The sequence below is a fragment of the Chelmon rostratus genome, chromosome 4, assembly GCF_017976325.1.
Source record: "Chelmon rostratus isolate fCheRos1 chromosome 4, fCheRos1.pri, whole genome shotgun sequence".
Lineage (NCBI taxonomy): Eukaryota > Metazoa > Chordata > Actinopteri > Chaetodontiformes > Chaetodontidae > Chelmon > Chelmon rostratus.
Window position 1 is genome coordinate 15,451,650 of NC_055661.1, and position 16,406 is coordinate 15,468,055.

The following is a 16,406-nucleotide window of genomic DNA, read 5'->3' on the forward strand; positions in this document are numbered from 1 at the left end:
CACTATGTCATAAAGGTCATCTGTACACTAACAGGAATGATCCCAATCTGCAGCTATGATTCAATCATTACCACACATTTACCAGAAGCAGGCACCAGACCGGTGCCTCATGCAGGTGCATCAAGTAACCACATTAGTGCTCCATCTCCATCACAATCCATTAATGAAAGTGAGACAAACCCTCATATCTTCCTTTCAATGTCAATGTTGTCGATGTTTCCCCTCTTGCATGTTGACTCAGCAGATGTGCATGAGAGCATGTTTGACAACTGCTTTGATTATTTGCTGAAACCAAAGGGAGAGACAATGTTTGTTTGGACCCTCAGGGGTTCTTGAAGACCTTCCAGGTGGGGTGAGTCATTTTCGAAAAAGATAACTGATATTGTCATTTTTCCATCTTCAGGATGCAATTAGACATTAGCATGCCACATTTACTCCCCCCCCCCCCCCAGCGAATAATAACAATCTCTCTCCAGAATGACCCTACCTTTAATTTCAATACATTTAAGCATGGAGGTACATTCATGACCTTGGGAACAGTATGTGTGAAAACATAATCTCCAGATCTCTCTACATCAATCTGCTGATGAAGACTCATGACTGCAAAAAAAAAAGCTATTCAGTCAACCTTTGACTTGAGATTATTTTATCAAAATCTCATCACTATTCAATTTACTTGAAATTAGTGAATGCGTGTATTGCACACATCGCTATCACAGAGTCTTCACTTCACCTAAACTGCATGTGTTTGAATTGTGGAAGGAAAATGGAGCAACTGGAGAAAACCCACGCAACCGCAGGGGAAACGAGCAAAAACGCCCGATATATAAATGCCCACTCAAAGTACGCAGCCTCCTCGTGTGCATTGTGCATATTTTGCTGAACGTGCGATACTCGAGGCAAGTTGTAACATGGGCGGAGTGTTTCCTGCTGCCTCTTTATAAACTCTTCCTACAAACTAAACGACTTCAATCAAATTCTTGTCTCTAGATTTCAATTGGAGCCTGAAGACTTAATAGCACTGACAGGAGGAAGTCCATCCTGCTGCTTCTAAAGTAACAAAATTCAGTCAGCGACTGTATTAGAAGTAGTGATAGCGTTCAGAGAAGAAGTCCATGTATTTTGTGCTTTCTGGACAAGCACTCATATGGAAACATGCTTTAATGGTAAAGAAAAAAAAGGAATACTTGTATTTCTACATATTATATTTTTATTTTTACATATTTTACAGGGTAACTGTGTGCCTCAGAGACTTTACAAGTGGTCAAACCCAGGCCTCTTCCACTGTTGCTCCACCATCCAAACCACAAAGACTTTCCAAAGGAAACCAAAGCATTTCTTCCCAGACTGTGTCTACAGATCAGTCTATAATTGTGGAAGTGAAAGTGGCAACTAAAACGGACTAAAAGTGCCGAGTGGTGTGACGAGAATTTGCAGGGAAAAACGGGAACACGGTTATTTTAAGATGGCCAGTATCATATCTGAAGTCTTAAAAAAAAAATCACAACCACACAGTTTATAACCAGGCCCTTTGCCGTTACTCTCACATTTTTAACCTTCATTTACTGCATCCGTTGTAATTAAAACTGCACACAAGTTATTCAATGTGAATCTTTAAACAGGCATGCTACAGCTCTGCACTGCAGAACTTTTATGCTTTACCATCAAAATGTTCACATCCCGTAAAACCTAAGACATAGGGGGTGATTTTAATTTCAATCAGGCATGTTCTGTTATGCTTCATTTTCACTCCACCTTGATCAAATCAAAATACTAATATGCACACATCAGAAATTAAACAAAGCATAACTGTTGCATACTGTGGGTGTACACAGGCTTGCGGAGGCCTTGCCTGAGACCCCGAGGCAGCTGTAAACAGCCCCGGTTGTGTAAGTGGAAACAGGGAAGGCTCTGTTTGAAGCCTTGTTCCCTGTGGGGAATCCTTCAGAGACAAACACGCTTGTGCTGCCATGTGATGCCAGAGGTTACTGCAGGTGTTGTGTAGCTCTGGCACTGCAAGGCTAAAACATCTGAAGTGAGTTTATCTCATAATTAAATAAGGTTATCAAATTTTCTTTCAATCTACAGTGCGAGTTAACAGCATATACACATTACTTGTCTTTATAAATCACTTTTTACTAGTAAATTGCAAGCCAAATATCTAGAGAAATCTGCAGTGTAGCATGAGAAGTGCTATGACCATTTGACAAACATGGCAAATCGTCATCTTCATCTTTTCCACTCCTTAATCTGTGATAATGGTGATGATGGGATATATTCTTACAATAAAAATCTTACTGAGTGCAGCTGCAAATTACAGCTGTTGCCTGTAATAGCTCACAGCCAGACTCGCTCAGAGAGAAGAAGACACAGGCAGGGTAACTGTAAAATGGACAGATTGAGTTTAGCCCTCGGGGACTAGGGCAGCATGTCTGCTCGCCACAAGGCCTCTCTGCCCCGGCTAGACGGCAGCAGGACAGCGGAGATGAAAAACAAGACGCAGAGATTAAGCTTGAATTTAAGACAGAGAGTGAGAGAGACTAAGCCATTTGTCAGCTTTCATAACACAGAATCTTACATAAGATTAATATGCTCTCTCTCTCTCAAACACTGTGTCTGTGTGTGTGTGTGTGTGAACCCAGACTTCACAACAGCCTACCTTCAGCGTGGCCTATACCACCACCCATATATATGTAATACATTAGGGATGTGACAAAACAGATTATTTATTACAGAGTGTATACTAGCAGTAAGCAACCATGTCATAAAGTATATTTTGCATGCAACCCCTTCACTGTTTGCAAAGTTCTCATGCAGTTGGGATACCTGCACCAGCGACTTTGTTGAAAACTGGCAGCAGCAAATGGTAAACAGCACCACAACAGTTTGTCTTCACAGTCTTCGGGCTTCACAGTGTGAGGTCAATGCTAACAATCAGCTCAACCAGGGCCTTAATTCCTAAAATATACCCCGGGCTCACCACTCATGCGACAATGCCAAAATTACGCTGTGGGACCGCCATAGTGTTGTAATGATGCCAAACATAGCATCCTTAAATTGAGATAAGTGGCAGTAATTAGGAGTGTCCACACATACAGTACTTAACCTGCACATGCACACGAACACAGAAAAAGACGCAAAGTGTTTTCCCATCAGCTTGCTTCTGTTCTCCAAAAGCATTTGTACAACAACAACAGCTGGGCTCTTGACTATGAGAAACGCCACAATGACCGGCTTAGATAGCAGACATGAATCATCCCTTCTGTTTGTGAGCTTTGTGGATCAAGCAGGGTGCTGGGTGGGGGATGGCATACAGAAACCTCACAACAACACACATTATCACAATCCTCAACACAGTGCAGTCATGTTTGGGAGTAGTTTCATTACATGTTATTAAAACTTTGATGGAGCTTCATTAACATCCAAACACAGTGTAATTTGAATACTTCCTGCAGTGCGTCTACAATGTATGCTCGTTGGAGTCTAGCTGGCCGCTGCAACACATGTATTGACATATTTCTGCTGTGGGCATGAACGTAACAAATGTAAATAAAGCTTTACCAGAATCGTAAAATATCAGTAACATCACAGTTGTTTTTCAGTGGGAGGCCATGTATTTAAAAAATAAATAAATAAACACTTGCTACTCATGTAGTTACATCTGGATCAGGCTGCGTAAGCAGTTTTGAAGTAGTAAAAACCATTTGATCAATTTCATTAAAAGATCACACACACATTTTTGCATTTATACATTACAGATTTTTTTTTTACTAATTTAATCTAATTCATTTTCTGCTAATTGTAAAAGAAAAGGAATGATTAACAACAACAACAACAACAAAAAGGAGCCAGGAACATTTTCTTCCTCTTAACCTACAATATATCAGCTTTCATGGTTAAACTTTAATTGCAGGGAAATGTAAAAATGGCAAAAAAAAACCTCCACATCAGTCATCACAAAAATCTTGGATTGATTTGTGGAGACGTGTAGTAAATCTAGAAAGATATCGGCGTTCTAGCTTGTCAGACAAACACCTGTGGACTCACCTTCAGTCCATCGCTGGGTAGCCGATAGCCAAACCGTGCAGGCAGGTCATCAAAGTTCTCTGTTTTGTTGTCAAATGAGTACTGAAAGATTGAAAAATGAAGTTTAATTACTTTTGATTCGTATTTTGCTCACAGAGGCTGAAGCATCACCAAACCACATGGATAGGATCTTTATTTAAGAGAAATGAGAAGCGTTTTCATCCCCTGTGGATTTTTGACCACTAGGGGGCGTAAAGACACAAAACACAGGCCTGAAAACCTATCCAAATTGTTAATGCTAACCTGGTTTCAAACAAAGCATTGTATTTATATTGTATTGTTATATGTTTCTATGGATAATCCTATAAATGTTAAGAATTACTCACAGCTGCGATGTCGGCCTCCACAGGCAGGAGGTTGAGGAAGGCGAAGAGCTGAACAGTGAAAATGGTGTAAATCTGTGTGGCCGACAGCATCAGCATTCCCAGGGAGAGCAGCATCTTGGCATCACGTTACAACCCCCCACTGCTATGCCGCTCACTCATAAACATACACAACCATAAACACACACACAAATGACCATGCACACTGGCCTGCAGTGGAACCCGTAGACACCGCCTGTTGTCGTCACACCTAGAAAAGACACCAATGTTTGTGTATACATAAAGCCTTAACTTGCATACAAAGATTATTGACATCTCTTGAAATAAACATAAATAAAAAATTACAAAAAGGTTTATTCAGAACGAACTTATCAGAAGCACCTGTTCCTCACTCTTGCCATGCAAATATCAGCATTAAAACAACCTTTGTTTTTAAAGAAAAAAGAAACCAGGAGCATGGTTTAACACAACCTGTAGGACATTTTATGCTACTACGAGCTAGCTTGCTGTACTTGTCCTCGGAGCAAACTGGTGCACATACATTAAACAAGAGTAATGTGACCTTGACGTGACATTTATGGGAAAAATGGTATTGTCATTTGCTTTTAAAGGAAAGCCTTGCTGTAGGTCACGGTGACCTACAACAGAGCAACTTTCATATCAATCTGTCAATGCTGTGGACTATTTCATGCTACTTTCAGGTGTTTGACTCATGCCGATTGCTGCAGCCATGCACTGTCCAAGCCTCTGCCTATTCCAAGCCAGCATCTGTTCTTTAGATTATCTCACTTCACATGTGTACGCCCTCTGAAAGGCTCATATGAAGTGGAATTTAGTCAAATTTCAGCTTGCAGAACACATTCAGTGAACACACGGATCAGAAATTCTGATACTGTATTCAGTCTTCTGCAACGGTGTCAAAAGCAGAGCTGATATTTTGAACAACAGCAAACACTCTTGAAGACGTCAAGAATCAGTGATACCCCTCCCCACTCCTTCCTTTCACTGTTCTTATTTGATATGTTATGCAGACTATCTGGAAAGTGCTGTCCTATCTTTTAATTAGAAGAAAATACCCTGCAAAAGCAATGAGCTCTCTATGGAGACCATAGATTTGTCCTTTAGGTATATTTCTATTAAGCCAGTGCCTCGAGTGTCAGGACTATGCTGCTGCTGTGAGGCTTTTTATTTGTATCTGGTTTCTTTACTGGACATCGGCTTCGTGAAGGCTGAACTGAGCTTCAGGCAGTTATGGAGGGCAGCATGTGATTAGGTCAGGAGAAACCAACAGCTAAAGGCTTACCAGGCTAATGACTATGAGACTATGTTATTAAGAAACTGTTGGGAAGTTGTGTTTGAGGTTGTGGTCTTGATTTGTTGTGTACATTCCGAAAACAATAAAGAAGTTTTCTAGTTAAATCAACACATCACGGGTGTGTGAGAACGGAGCTGGATCTGATCATTAAGAGTACTGCCATGGATTTCCTATCTATTCCATGCGACTAGAATGGCACCGTGCGTCTAGCTTATATGACTGGAATTTACCCATAGCACTGTAGCAGCAGATGGGGACATCTAAAAAATACAGCTTCAGTAGCACCTGTCCTCATTTATTACTAAACACTGCACTGCATCTAAGCATCTGCACTCTCAGATTCATTTTGGCAAAACATTTTCAGACCAATTTGTTCCTTTAAAAAAAAAAGGAAATTAACTTTCACTATCTAATTGCCACATTCAATAAAAAGTAGTTTCATGGCTAAAATAACAAAAAAAAAAAGCATTAGCATGCGAGTAATGTTCCCAAAACTAGAAAACACACTGATACATCTTTCAGCTAACTAAAAACAATCAGAGATCTATTCATAAAATCACATCTGCTTTATCCGTCCAATCTGCACTATTCAATTTAAAAAGTACTGAGATTCAATTTTAAGCCCTAATCACATCTGTGCAAAATGGAAGTGACCCTTTATTATATAACTTTCAGTCTCCTAAAGCTGCTGATGCCATTGCCGTCAAAACAAGGCTCTACATACTGAGCACCTCCAGAAAAGCAAGCTGCTCTGTGAGCGCACAGCCCGATTTACTCAATTAAGATTAAAAAAAAATAGCCAGTGATCTATTCATCATCACCACCAGAGGGTTTGGAGAGAGGGTGGTGTGGGGAAAAAAAATCTTTCGAGTGCAGCGTTAAAATGCATCTCTACTTATTCACCCACACAAAGATCATAACTAGAGATGGGCAACAAAATTAACAGATCTATGACAACACCATCCCAATATTCAGACATTATCACTCTATCAAAATACACAAGGGAGAGAGACAATAAATAAATGTAAATTAAGTGTGGGAGATATGGATAATATGTCCTTTTAGAGTAAATGTTATTTTTATTACAATATTGCTATATTACAAAGAAGGGAATTTGAACTGTTTATACATAAAATTACATAATGGTGACTTCTGTTTTTGGCATTATTAAATACACGTCAGATCAAAACACTTTATGATATTGATGCAAAAACACTCTGAATCCCATATTGCAAAAGATAGTCCTGCCCACTGACTTGAAATATTACAAGGAGAGTAGTACTATGTTACTTTTATAGCAAAATCAGTTTATAAATTGCTATTTTGTCTTACACTGTAGATCAAGTCTTTAGAAAGCAGCTGTTTTTTAAGTGGTCTGCATGGTGTTACTGATGTTTACTGTGGCTCAAATGCAAATTCTAAAAAAACATCATTACATGAAATGTATAAACTATGTGGCAGGACTGCCGGTGACCTTCCACTGAATATGGCTTTTGGGATGTTCTTCCTATCCAAAGGGGAAGTGAAAGCAGCATCACTCATGATAACTGTAAGCAGATGATGACTAAACATCAAATGACAGCAATCACATTTTACTAGCGAGCACTGTGAGGTAATAGTGAGATGGCTAAATTCACAAATCAGTGTGATTAGAGGATAAAACAACAACTGACATACCATGCCACCAACATTGTCAACAATGACCAGACATGACTATATAGCTTTGAACTTCTTAACCCCAAATCTTAGTGAATAATACTGAGTTACGGTTTACACACCAGGTTTTGGGTTTTTTTGTTTTTTGTTTTTTGTTTTTTTTACAAATACAGCGGTAACCAGTAGCGTTTATGTCGAGCAATTTGAGTTTGCTGCAGTTGTTTGGGTGTAGTTATACACATTAATAACTCAGTGGTCTGATGTGGACACCCCAAGATGTGCAGCTAGCTACAAAAACAGAGCGTCCTACCCGTGTTAGCATGATGCTAACATAGATAGCTAGCTGGCTTGTCGTGGGTGTTTACCTTTATTTCTGCCTGGAGGTTTATCTTTTCCAGAAATTTAGCTGCTGGCAGTGACATCGCTCTCCTTTACCATGCGTCGTGTCAAGGAACATGTGTGACAACGAAGATCATGGATGCACGTCATCCCGTTTGAACGGTGGGTCCGAGAATATGCACATATACGTTACAGTATAATCCCCTCCGCTAGCTCCTTCTTTCATGTGAGAGCGCAAACTTCCGCCACATGCGCCGCTTCACATTCAGCTTCTGATTGGACGAAGCACGTGCCAATCATTTAATTCCGGAAATGACTCCAGACGTAAACATATCCACGTGATGTTACACACAGTCGTTTACTGCCATATATAGGGACATGAACCGACTGAACTGGGCACCTAGCATATATTTACAGCTTTACTACAGCTGCGCCAGTGCATTATGAGATTAACGGGCATCAGAATGGGCTATTTAAAAAACTATATAGTGTCTGTAGTTTAAGTGGAAAAAATACACGCTCTTTTTCATCGGCACAAATGCTGCCACCCTTCCCCCACAAAAAAGTATTGAAAACAGTTAACAGTTTTAAATCTCTAGCACCCTCTATAGTAAATGGGGTGCATCTTCTTTTTAGGGGATCCTTGGCGAATGATCTATTAATTCTTGCAATTCATGGACGCTTTTTATATCGATGCCAAGGGCCCGAGTTGGAAAGTAGCAGTTTATTTACTAGAATAGTATGTTACAATTGTGAGGTTCTGTATTTAAGGATACTTGGAAAGCTTTGTATGTGGAATAAAGCTTCACATCTATAACAAACAATAAATTACTGAAATCTGATGCATTGTTACAAGATTACACCATGAAAACTTTGATGATATCATCATGCCATAGTGTGAAAGGGAACACCTTTCCTAATGAGCACATTCATTTTTTTTTCATTACATTTTGCTGCTAATAATCTTTTTAACCATTATGGCTTCTTTTACTTCAATTTTACTACTATAATCGCTTAATTGATCACTGTCAAGGGCACAAGTGACACTTATCATTCAAGGTTCAAGCTTCACTTTAATCATCCACAAGTGTTCCTCCTAATCAACAAATGCAGGCTGCAGAATATAGATATAAATACGTATAACATTAAACCATAGATGTCGACAACATAAAACAATATTTCAGTTTCAATAAAAACAAAAGATAAAAGAACAATTTAAGCAATAGCATAAAAACAACCTAAAATTAGAAGAAACTGCTTGAAATTAAGATAATGAAAAACTACTCTTCCAATTCACAATTCACGGTGATAAAAAGGAGCGAGGGCTCTGCTATGGGAGCCTGAAGGCAGTTTGCCTGTCTTTTATTTCCTTTAATGAGTTACACACATGCATCTACATTTCTATATTTAGATTTCATTTGTGCTCTGATATGTGCAAAAAAAATAAGAAATCAACTTGCAGGTCTTGAACATTGAGAAGGCACTGTTTGTTCTGAGCCGAGATTGAACACGAAAACATTGTGAACAGCTTCAGGCTTTCAAAGGTCAAATGCAAATTAGCAGTCTCCTGTAAAACTGTCAAATAACTTTTCAAATTACAGTAACGTTCATTCAACACAGCGTGAAACCACTGGAGTCCTTTTTTTCCCAGAAAAAAGAGCTGACATAAGGCCGTGTCTGGGTTGGGTCCATGTTTCTAACTGCAGCCACACATAAAACTACTGACATCTATCATACTGTACTGTATTGCTGTGTAATGTCTTCCTCAGATAGTAAATCTATAACTACACCTGAACTTTGTGACTTAGATTTCATGCACGTGTAGTCTGATTGTAAAGTCAGAGGTCAGATGTACAGATGAGATTGAATCTATGTCCAGTTTTCTGGCTCAGTAAAAGGAAATTGTCACATGTCACGCAACATTTTATTACATGTCTACAAATGCTGAGACAGACTTCTTCTTTGTGATTTACAATGTACTGAATATATAGGCCTGTATGATTTTGTGCTATGATTGATTTAGTTTTTTCCTGTCTCTATAAAGTTATTCGAGACTTGTGATAAATACATACTTAACTATACGTTAATATGTGCCTGAGTCAGAGAGATAAAAATAACATATACCATATTATACCATATTATATATATTAATGTATGCTTATACCATGGCGTGTGTTTTTTTTTTAACTACCACATTCTTTCCAATGCTTTCAATCTATTTCATCCTCATTTCTTGACCTTTGACATCTTTTTGTGTACATTATTTGAATGCTTGTCTGTTGGTTGTGAAAAATGTGCCGCCTATTCAAGAAACCCTTTCCAGTTGGATAAACTTTAAAACTCCACCACATCACAAAGCCAAAAAGACAAGCAAAGGTTAATTAACTTCTGCACAATCGACATGTTATCTTTTGTGCTTCTATTAAATAATTTGGATTTAAAATCTTTGTCTTCTGTTGACTTGTTAGACGACACTTTTCAGAGTGCTTTCCCAAACCCTCCCCACCCGTGTCCTGCTCCTTTTCCAACAATGACTTGCCTCTGAGGAAACACACCACACACACTCCTCTGTCCAACCAGAGTGCCACAGAGGAGCCAGACAGACGGAGGACGGATGTCCCGACCATGAGGGTGTTCATCTGCTTCGAGGGCACCTCTGAGCCTTTTGACATCCCGCCAGATCAGACTGTGGGGGCCATAAAGCAGGTGGTGAAGGTAATAAAAAATAGTGGATTGTCATGACTGTTAATGGACTTTAATTTCTCGACAAGTTCTGACTGCATTTTGAAAACCTGCCTGATTCAGACATATTACTAGATGCATGTTTGATTGGTTTATCACATCTATGGCACACATCATGTTGCCTGTTATGGTGAAATATTATGCGTTGTATAGTATTGCCTAACAGTGATTAGTAAGCAAATGCAGCTACAGGCAATGAACATGGTTTAACAAGAACTTTCCGTTCTGTTAATTTCTGCAGGATAACTTCCTGGTGCAACTCACTGATGATAAGCACGTCCGGCAGTACCTGGAGCTGAGCTACGGTGGTGCAGCGCTGCAGGACAGCTGGGCTCTGTGCGACGTGGGCATCACAAGTGGCAGTGCCATCCGATGCCTGATAAAGGTATTAAAACATCAAAAGGGTTCAGAGATTTTCAGATGCGTTGGGATTTGCAGTAAAAACAATCAGATTACAACGGCGCACACTGATAGAGGATGATGAAGTGATTTTTCTGATTCAGGCCTGACACTTCAGAAGCTGTGTTGAAAAATGCCTTACATAAACAGATGAATGCAGTGCAGTATTGGCATTAAAATATATTAGATGTTTATGTTGATAAGTAGATGTTTACTACTCATCAATTTCCAGGGAGGTCAGGATCATGTATACAACTTCTGCTCCTGGAACTGATGCAGTATATGTTTGCTGTGACAGGTGCTTCATGCTGGGCCTATGTGTCACAATCCTCCCACTCGCCACTGACAATCACTGACAATTCACTTCAAAAACACATTATTCTTCATCTTTTCACTTCAGGGCAGCTAAAATTAGTATCTTTATGCATACATATTCAATACTTGCGCTTATTTCTCATCAAAGGCGTCCTTCTAAATGAATTTTGTCTCAGACTGGTGCACTAATAGGGAACAAGATGTTCCCATGTGAACGGCAGCTTGGAGGGAAATTAGTTTATGGCTGCCTGAGATCTACTGCTTGTCCCCATTACTCAGTTTTTAGTATTGGGACACGTTCCAGGCTCATCACCAGGCAACCTTGTGTAAAAGCTGACAGTGGTAAACGTGTGTGTGTGTGTGTGTGTGTGTGTGTGTGTGTGTGTGTGTGTGTGTGTGTGTGTGTGTGTTGTGTGTCCCTTTTCAGCTTTTGTCATCACTTAACGTCCTCTCATAAAAATGGCCTTATAGTGTTTGGGTCCAATTTCACTCTCCAGACACTTCGCTTTGACATTTCACATCCTTTGTTTATTTCACATAGACACATTTTTGTCCACTTTAGTGGGTCACCCCTGGTTCTCAAATGTGTATTTATATACACAGCCAAAACCATTTGTATGTAAGATGGTAACTCATGGACAGAGCTCTTGCAGATAGATTTATACAGTATGTATATTGCAATAAGCACTCTAGCCTCAGCCAATTAATCTAGACAATTCAGTGTAAACAGTATATTTTAGTCTTTCCTTTAATATAAGGTGGCACTTAATTTAATTTGATTATATATAATGTCAACCACTGAATGCCAGCAAACTCCTCCCTGCTATTTGCTTGTATACTGCTTTTGCTATATTTTACATTAAACCAAGAAACAGATAATAGTTGTAAAATGACATTTAAAAATACCTTCTAAAGTGTTTGATGTTGAACTATTTGAGTTAAGAAGTAATGGTTGGTCATGCCTTTCATCCAATCACAGGAGTTGCAAACTAATGTTCTGCAATCTAATGACCTAAAAATGTGAAATTGTCCCTTTGTACCATTTTAAAGTTTTATTTGTTAGCTGATATTAGAGTTTTGGTTTTGAGTTCATCGTCCCTTCAGCGGGACATGATACCTTTTCAAATAAACGCAGGGATTCATCTTGTGACCTCACTTCCTCTTTTGTCTTTATAACTGCAAGGCTGTCGTGCCATCATAATTATTTTTCAGAGTGAACGAAGGCCTGTGATGCAAGTGTTCAACGCTGTGACGGGAGAAACCTTACCAATCATGGGAAGTGAGGCTCTCCCGCATATGTCTGTGGCTGGACTGAAAACTGTGGTGTCCACGCTCAGTGGCCTCCCTGTCAGCACCTTCAGACTCAGCACACCCGCTGGTGTGCAACTCTATGACTGCAACCAACTGCAAGACTATGCCATTGAACTGGGTACGGCCTGCTATCTGTCTGTGCTGCTTTGTGGCTGATGAAATGTGAAATGTGTGAAACTTCATAGTGAGTGCTGTGTAGCCTTTTAAAAAATTGTGAACGGTCTAGTCATATTTTATTTGATTCAGTTGAAGGTTAGATATCATGTTTTTTCTTGCCTACTAAAAGACTTTCAATTGAAAAACCTATGCAGCATCCAGTCTGTACTGAATGACATTTGTATGAACTTGGTATTACATATCGACAGTTTCCTCTATCTGGCTGTCTCTGTTCCACTTGCCTCTGTAACTTAATAGTTTTCCTCAGAGCTGGTGTCTTCAGTCAGACTTTTTGAACAGTTGGAATGGATTCAAAGTCAAATGGGAATCAGTTTTTGTTCCGAATGGTCATCTTGTCAAGGCACAGTAAAACAAGGCTATGTTGTTTGAATTCATTATTGTTGTCACGTGTGCTGACCTGCTTCATTTGCTGCACGGCCAGTGTCAACAAGGTATAAACCTAGAAGCTACAATATGATAGCCAAACTTTACTTAGTTTCACTTACCTTTCTGGCAACTGCCTCTAAGAATGACAAGCTGCAACAGAGCTTCACTTTTATATGAACAAAGAAAGAAACACGTTGCGCATAACAATGAGATTTTTCGTTTTCTGCCCTCTCCAATTTGAAGTTCAAATAGAATACATTAATTTTGAAATCCATACTTTTTTTTTCAACAAAGGCACTACTCTCCGTTTGGACACATGGGATGGGTGGGTGGAGTTCCTCCAGGGTTGCCTCCTAGGCCAGAGGTTGACGGTCCAGAGCCACCTATCAGAGAAGAAGCCAGTGATGAGGTCAGAAATTCCCTTCACGAATTAAAGTGTGACTAGAATCAAACTGTAAAAGTGAATCTTTCCTGTCCTGCTTTTCCAGGTTTCAGCTGCAGGTAGCGCTCTACATTGCTGCATCTTTAGGACACCTGGATCTGGCAGACTGGCTGCTGGAGAGGGGGGCACATGCTGAGCAACCAGTGGGAGTCCATCCGTACCGCCAGTGGTGCCACCAGACCGCCCACCTGGATACTGGAAAGTGTCCTGTCCACATGGCTGCAGAGAGCAGTCAGCTCCTCATCCTCAAACTCTTCATCACCAAAAACCTTTTGACCTTGGCTTGTCGGGACCCTGCAGGCCGTGACCCTTTGACAGTTGCTCTTCAGTGTGGTCACAGGGATTGTGTGCGCTATTTAGCCAACAAGCTGAGCTCAGTAGTATCCCTGCCAAACTTGTCCCTGCCCATGCGTATCTACCTCCAGTTAAAATGCTGGGTGAGTTTGGGGCAGAAGAGGGCAGCGTCCAATCGGTGCCAGGACATCAGCGCTGCCTTCAAGGCCACGGTGGGGGATATGTTGCTGGTAGATGGCTTCAACCAGCCAAATATGTCTTCCAAATCGAGGAAGGCTGTGATCAAACCAAGGAGAGGAATTAAGGCCAAAGCTTTGCAGCCCTTACCTCCCATTAGCAACTTACTTTCACCATCACATCTCCCCTCCATAATGGCACCATCCCAGCACAGCCTGCAGTCTGTATACCCTGGTGACTTGAAAGAGCTGAAACAAGATGTAAAAAGCAGAGAGGATGGCCTTTTGGATGAAATCAGTAAGGAAGACAGCAGCTTAGGCAAGGGCAAGTTTATACTCCCGCCAATCACCAGCAGCGAAAGCATTCCCAGGCCGGGGTTTGTTGGTGCATCACCAAAATCTTCCCACATTCTGGAGTCCTTCTCTCACCGCTGTGGTCGAACGCCAAGAGAGAATGCCATATACTGCATGACTATAGCCAGGTCTCTGGATGTTCATGTGCAATAAAAATACATCCTCATAGGTCTAATAAATGCCAGCTATTTGGGGTTCACAGCAAAGGATAGTTTAAGATTCAAATTAATCACACAGCACATCATGTTTTGTCTGTAATTCTGTCTGTTACTAGTTGCTAATTCAGTTTTTGTACAAAAATATTCACTGCTCTTGGTAAGTGGGGTAGTTGCATTTACTTTTGTGTAAGTGGCACATGTACAGTAACTAATTAATTACATTAAAGGTGCTGTAGGGGCTTCTGTAATGAGACTGACCTCTGCACTACTTTTTACATTTTGTGCTCTATGGTTAGATTTGCTAGGAAATTTGATTATGTAAATAACTTTGTGGCACAACAGAAGATTTCTTTACCTTACAAAACAGGAAGATGTTGGTATGAGGTAATGTGCAAGAGAAAGGAAACATTTGGAGAAACACTTGCAAGAACTAAACAACAGACATATATCAGATTCTTTGACTGTAGTTATAGTTACTGTATATGTACATAAGTATCACAATTAATTGATGAATGATTGATTAGGACGTATAGATGTTAATCAAGTAATATATATGACAGTTTACTGTGTGTAATACGTGTGTCTTTTATACAGTACCTTCACAGAGAAGCCTTGGCAGAAGCAGCTGAGCATAGCACGGACCCTGTTCAGGAAGCGTGTCTACACCTGATACTCATAGACCCTGGTGTCACAGACAAGTCCCGTCCAGATGTGTCACCCATCAGCCCAACTCGCATAAAACTGTAGACAATGAAGAATCCTTCAAAGTGACAACTGAGGAGTGAATCTCAGGCTTGGTCTTTCATTGAATATTAAACCTAGTTAAGATAAGATAAAAAAAAACCCCTTTATTTATAAAAAATATAAAATAAAAAGTGGACTATATATGTACATATTATACAAGCAAAATGAAATTTGACTATATAAGAGAAAAATAAAATATGTAGAAAAAAACAAAACCTGTTTGCTTCAATGTGTTTAGTCCAATTTCAGCCTTTTATCACTCTTCACAGAAAGAGAGATAGACAGATGTTGTGGATAGATAAATAGATAGATAGATAGACAGTAATGATGAAGTCATAGACAGTGTTTTAAAACTGCATTCTTTCTAATGGCCAGCAGGGGGTGGCTCCACAGGTTACAAAAATAATTCTAATTGTATGTAAACATATCAGTAAATGTTTTCCTAATGAATTTATGGTCGCTATTGCTTATTTCAAGTCTTCTTCAACACAGCATAATGTTCATTTTGTAAATTATGGCCCCATTTCACTATTCAAAGCAGGATATGCTTTAGGGCATGGCTAACTTGTGAGTGGCATGTCCTTAGGTCCTTAGTCAGATCCAATCAGGATGGATGTGTAGCAAGGTGTATCCATAGCAGCTCTGGTCTCTTATCGAAATATGGTAATTTGTGGCTCCAAAAAAAATCAAGATTGTGCAATAATACCAAACTCAAGGCTTCAAAACGCACTTCACAAACCAGTGGGTGATGTCACGGTGGGACAAGGGCTGAGTGTCTCCCTACTGGCTCATCTGTCTGCTCTCATTTATTGAGTTTAATGTTGCGTTCTGTGGGAGATATAAAGCCAAGGTGAATGCAGATAAATGACCTAACAACAACTGCAAGGTTGGAGGTTTTACAGATATGATTTTTACAGGGGTTTAAAGCATGAAATGAAAGATAGTATAACAAGGATGATTTGTAGTTGCTTTTGTTGGCATAAATGATTTGTATTCTTGCTTGTTCAATTAAGGCAATTAAGTTACAATTAAATGAAATATTTCGAGTTACTGGTCTCTATTTTTTGTATTTCTGGTGCATGCAATAGCAGGAATATTATTTATGCAATTATATTATTTTCTAAAATGCGACAACATACCCCAAAATACTACTGTTGTTGTGGTCTACATTGTTCAAGGCAACTGGCAAAAAGTTGCCTTTATGGGTTA

The 16,406-nt window shown here is 39.7% G+C and overlaps 2 protein-coding genes across 2 annotated transcripts in view; one reads left to right on the forward strand and one right to left on the reverse strand.

Annotated features, from left to right (window-relative positions):
• Nucleotides 1-7,928, reverse strand: part of rnf13 (ring finger protein 13) — a 40,431-nt gene extending 32,503 nt beyond the window's left edge. Inside the window, exons 1-3 of the mRNA XM_041935747.1 lie at nucleotides 7,746-7,928; nucleotides 4,413-4,659; nucleotides 4,048-4,128 (exon numbers count right to left, since the gene is read on the reverse strand). Of these exons, the coding sequence (XP_041791681.1) occupies nucleotides 4,048-4,128; nucleotides 4,413-4,526 (195 nt within the window). The 5' untranslated portion in view covers nucleotides 4,527-4,659; nucleotides 7,746-7,928. The remainder of the gene's footprint in view (nucleotides 1-4,047; nucleotides 4,129-4,412; nucleotides 4,660-7,745) is intronic.
• Nucleotides 7,929-10,344: 2,416 nt separating this feature from the next.
• On the forward strand, nucleotides 10,345-15,123 carry LOC121605433 (protein ANKUB1-like). The gene is made up of 6 exons (XM_041935338.1): nucleotides 10,345-10,434; nucleotides 10,703-10,846; nucleotides 12,388-12,604; nucleotides 13,324-13,438; nucleotides 13,518-14,423; nucleotides 15,048-15,123. The coding sequence occupies exons 1-6, from the start codon at nucleotides 10,345-10,347 to the stop codon at nucleotides 15,121-15,123; spliced, it is 1,548 nt and encodes a 515-aa protein (XP_041791272.1).
• The last annotated feature ends 1,283 nt before the right edge of the window (nucleotides 15,124-16,406 follow it).

Bases quoted from the DNA above. Each gene is read 5' to 3' on its own strand.
- LOC121605433 (XM_041935338.1), top strand. From the start codon at position 10,345: ATGAGGGTGTTCATCTGCTTCGAGGGCACCTCTGAGCCTTTTGACATC. The intron at 10,847-12,387 runs GTATTAAAACAT...ATTATTTTTCAG, and splicing joins CCATCCGATGCCTGATAAAG to AGTGAACGAAGGCCTGTGAT. The intron at 13,439-13,517 runs GTCAGAAATTCC...CTGCTTTTCCAG, and splicing joins GAGAAGAAGCCAGTGATGAG to GTTTCAGCTGCAGGTAGCGC.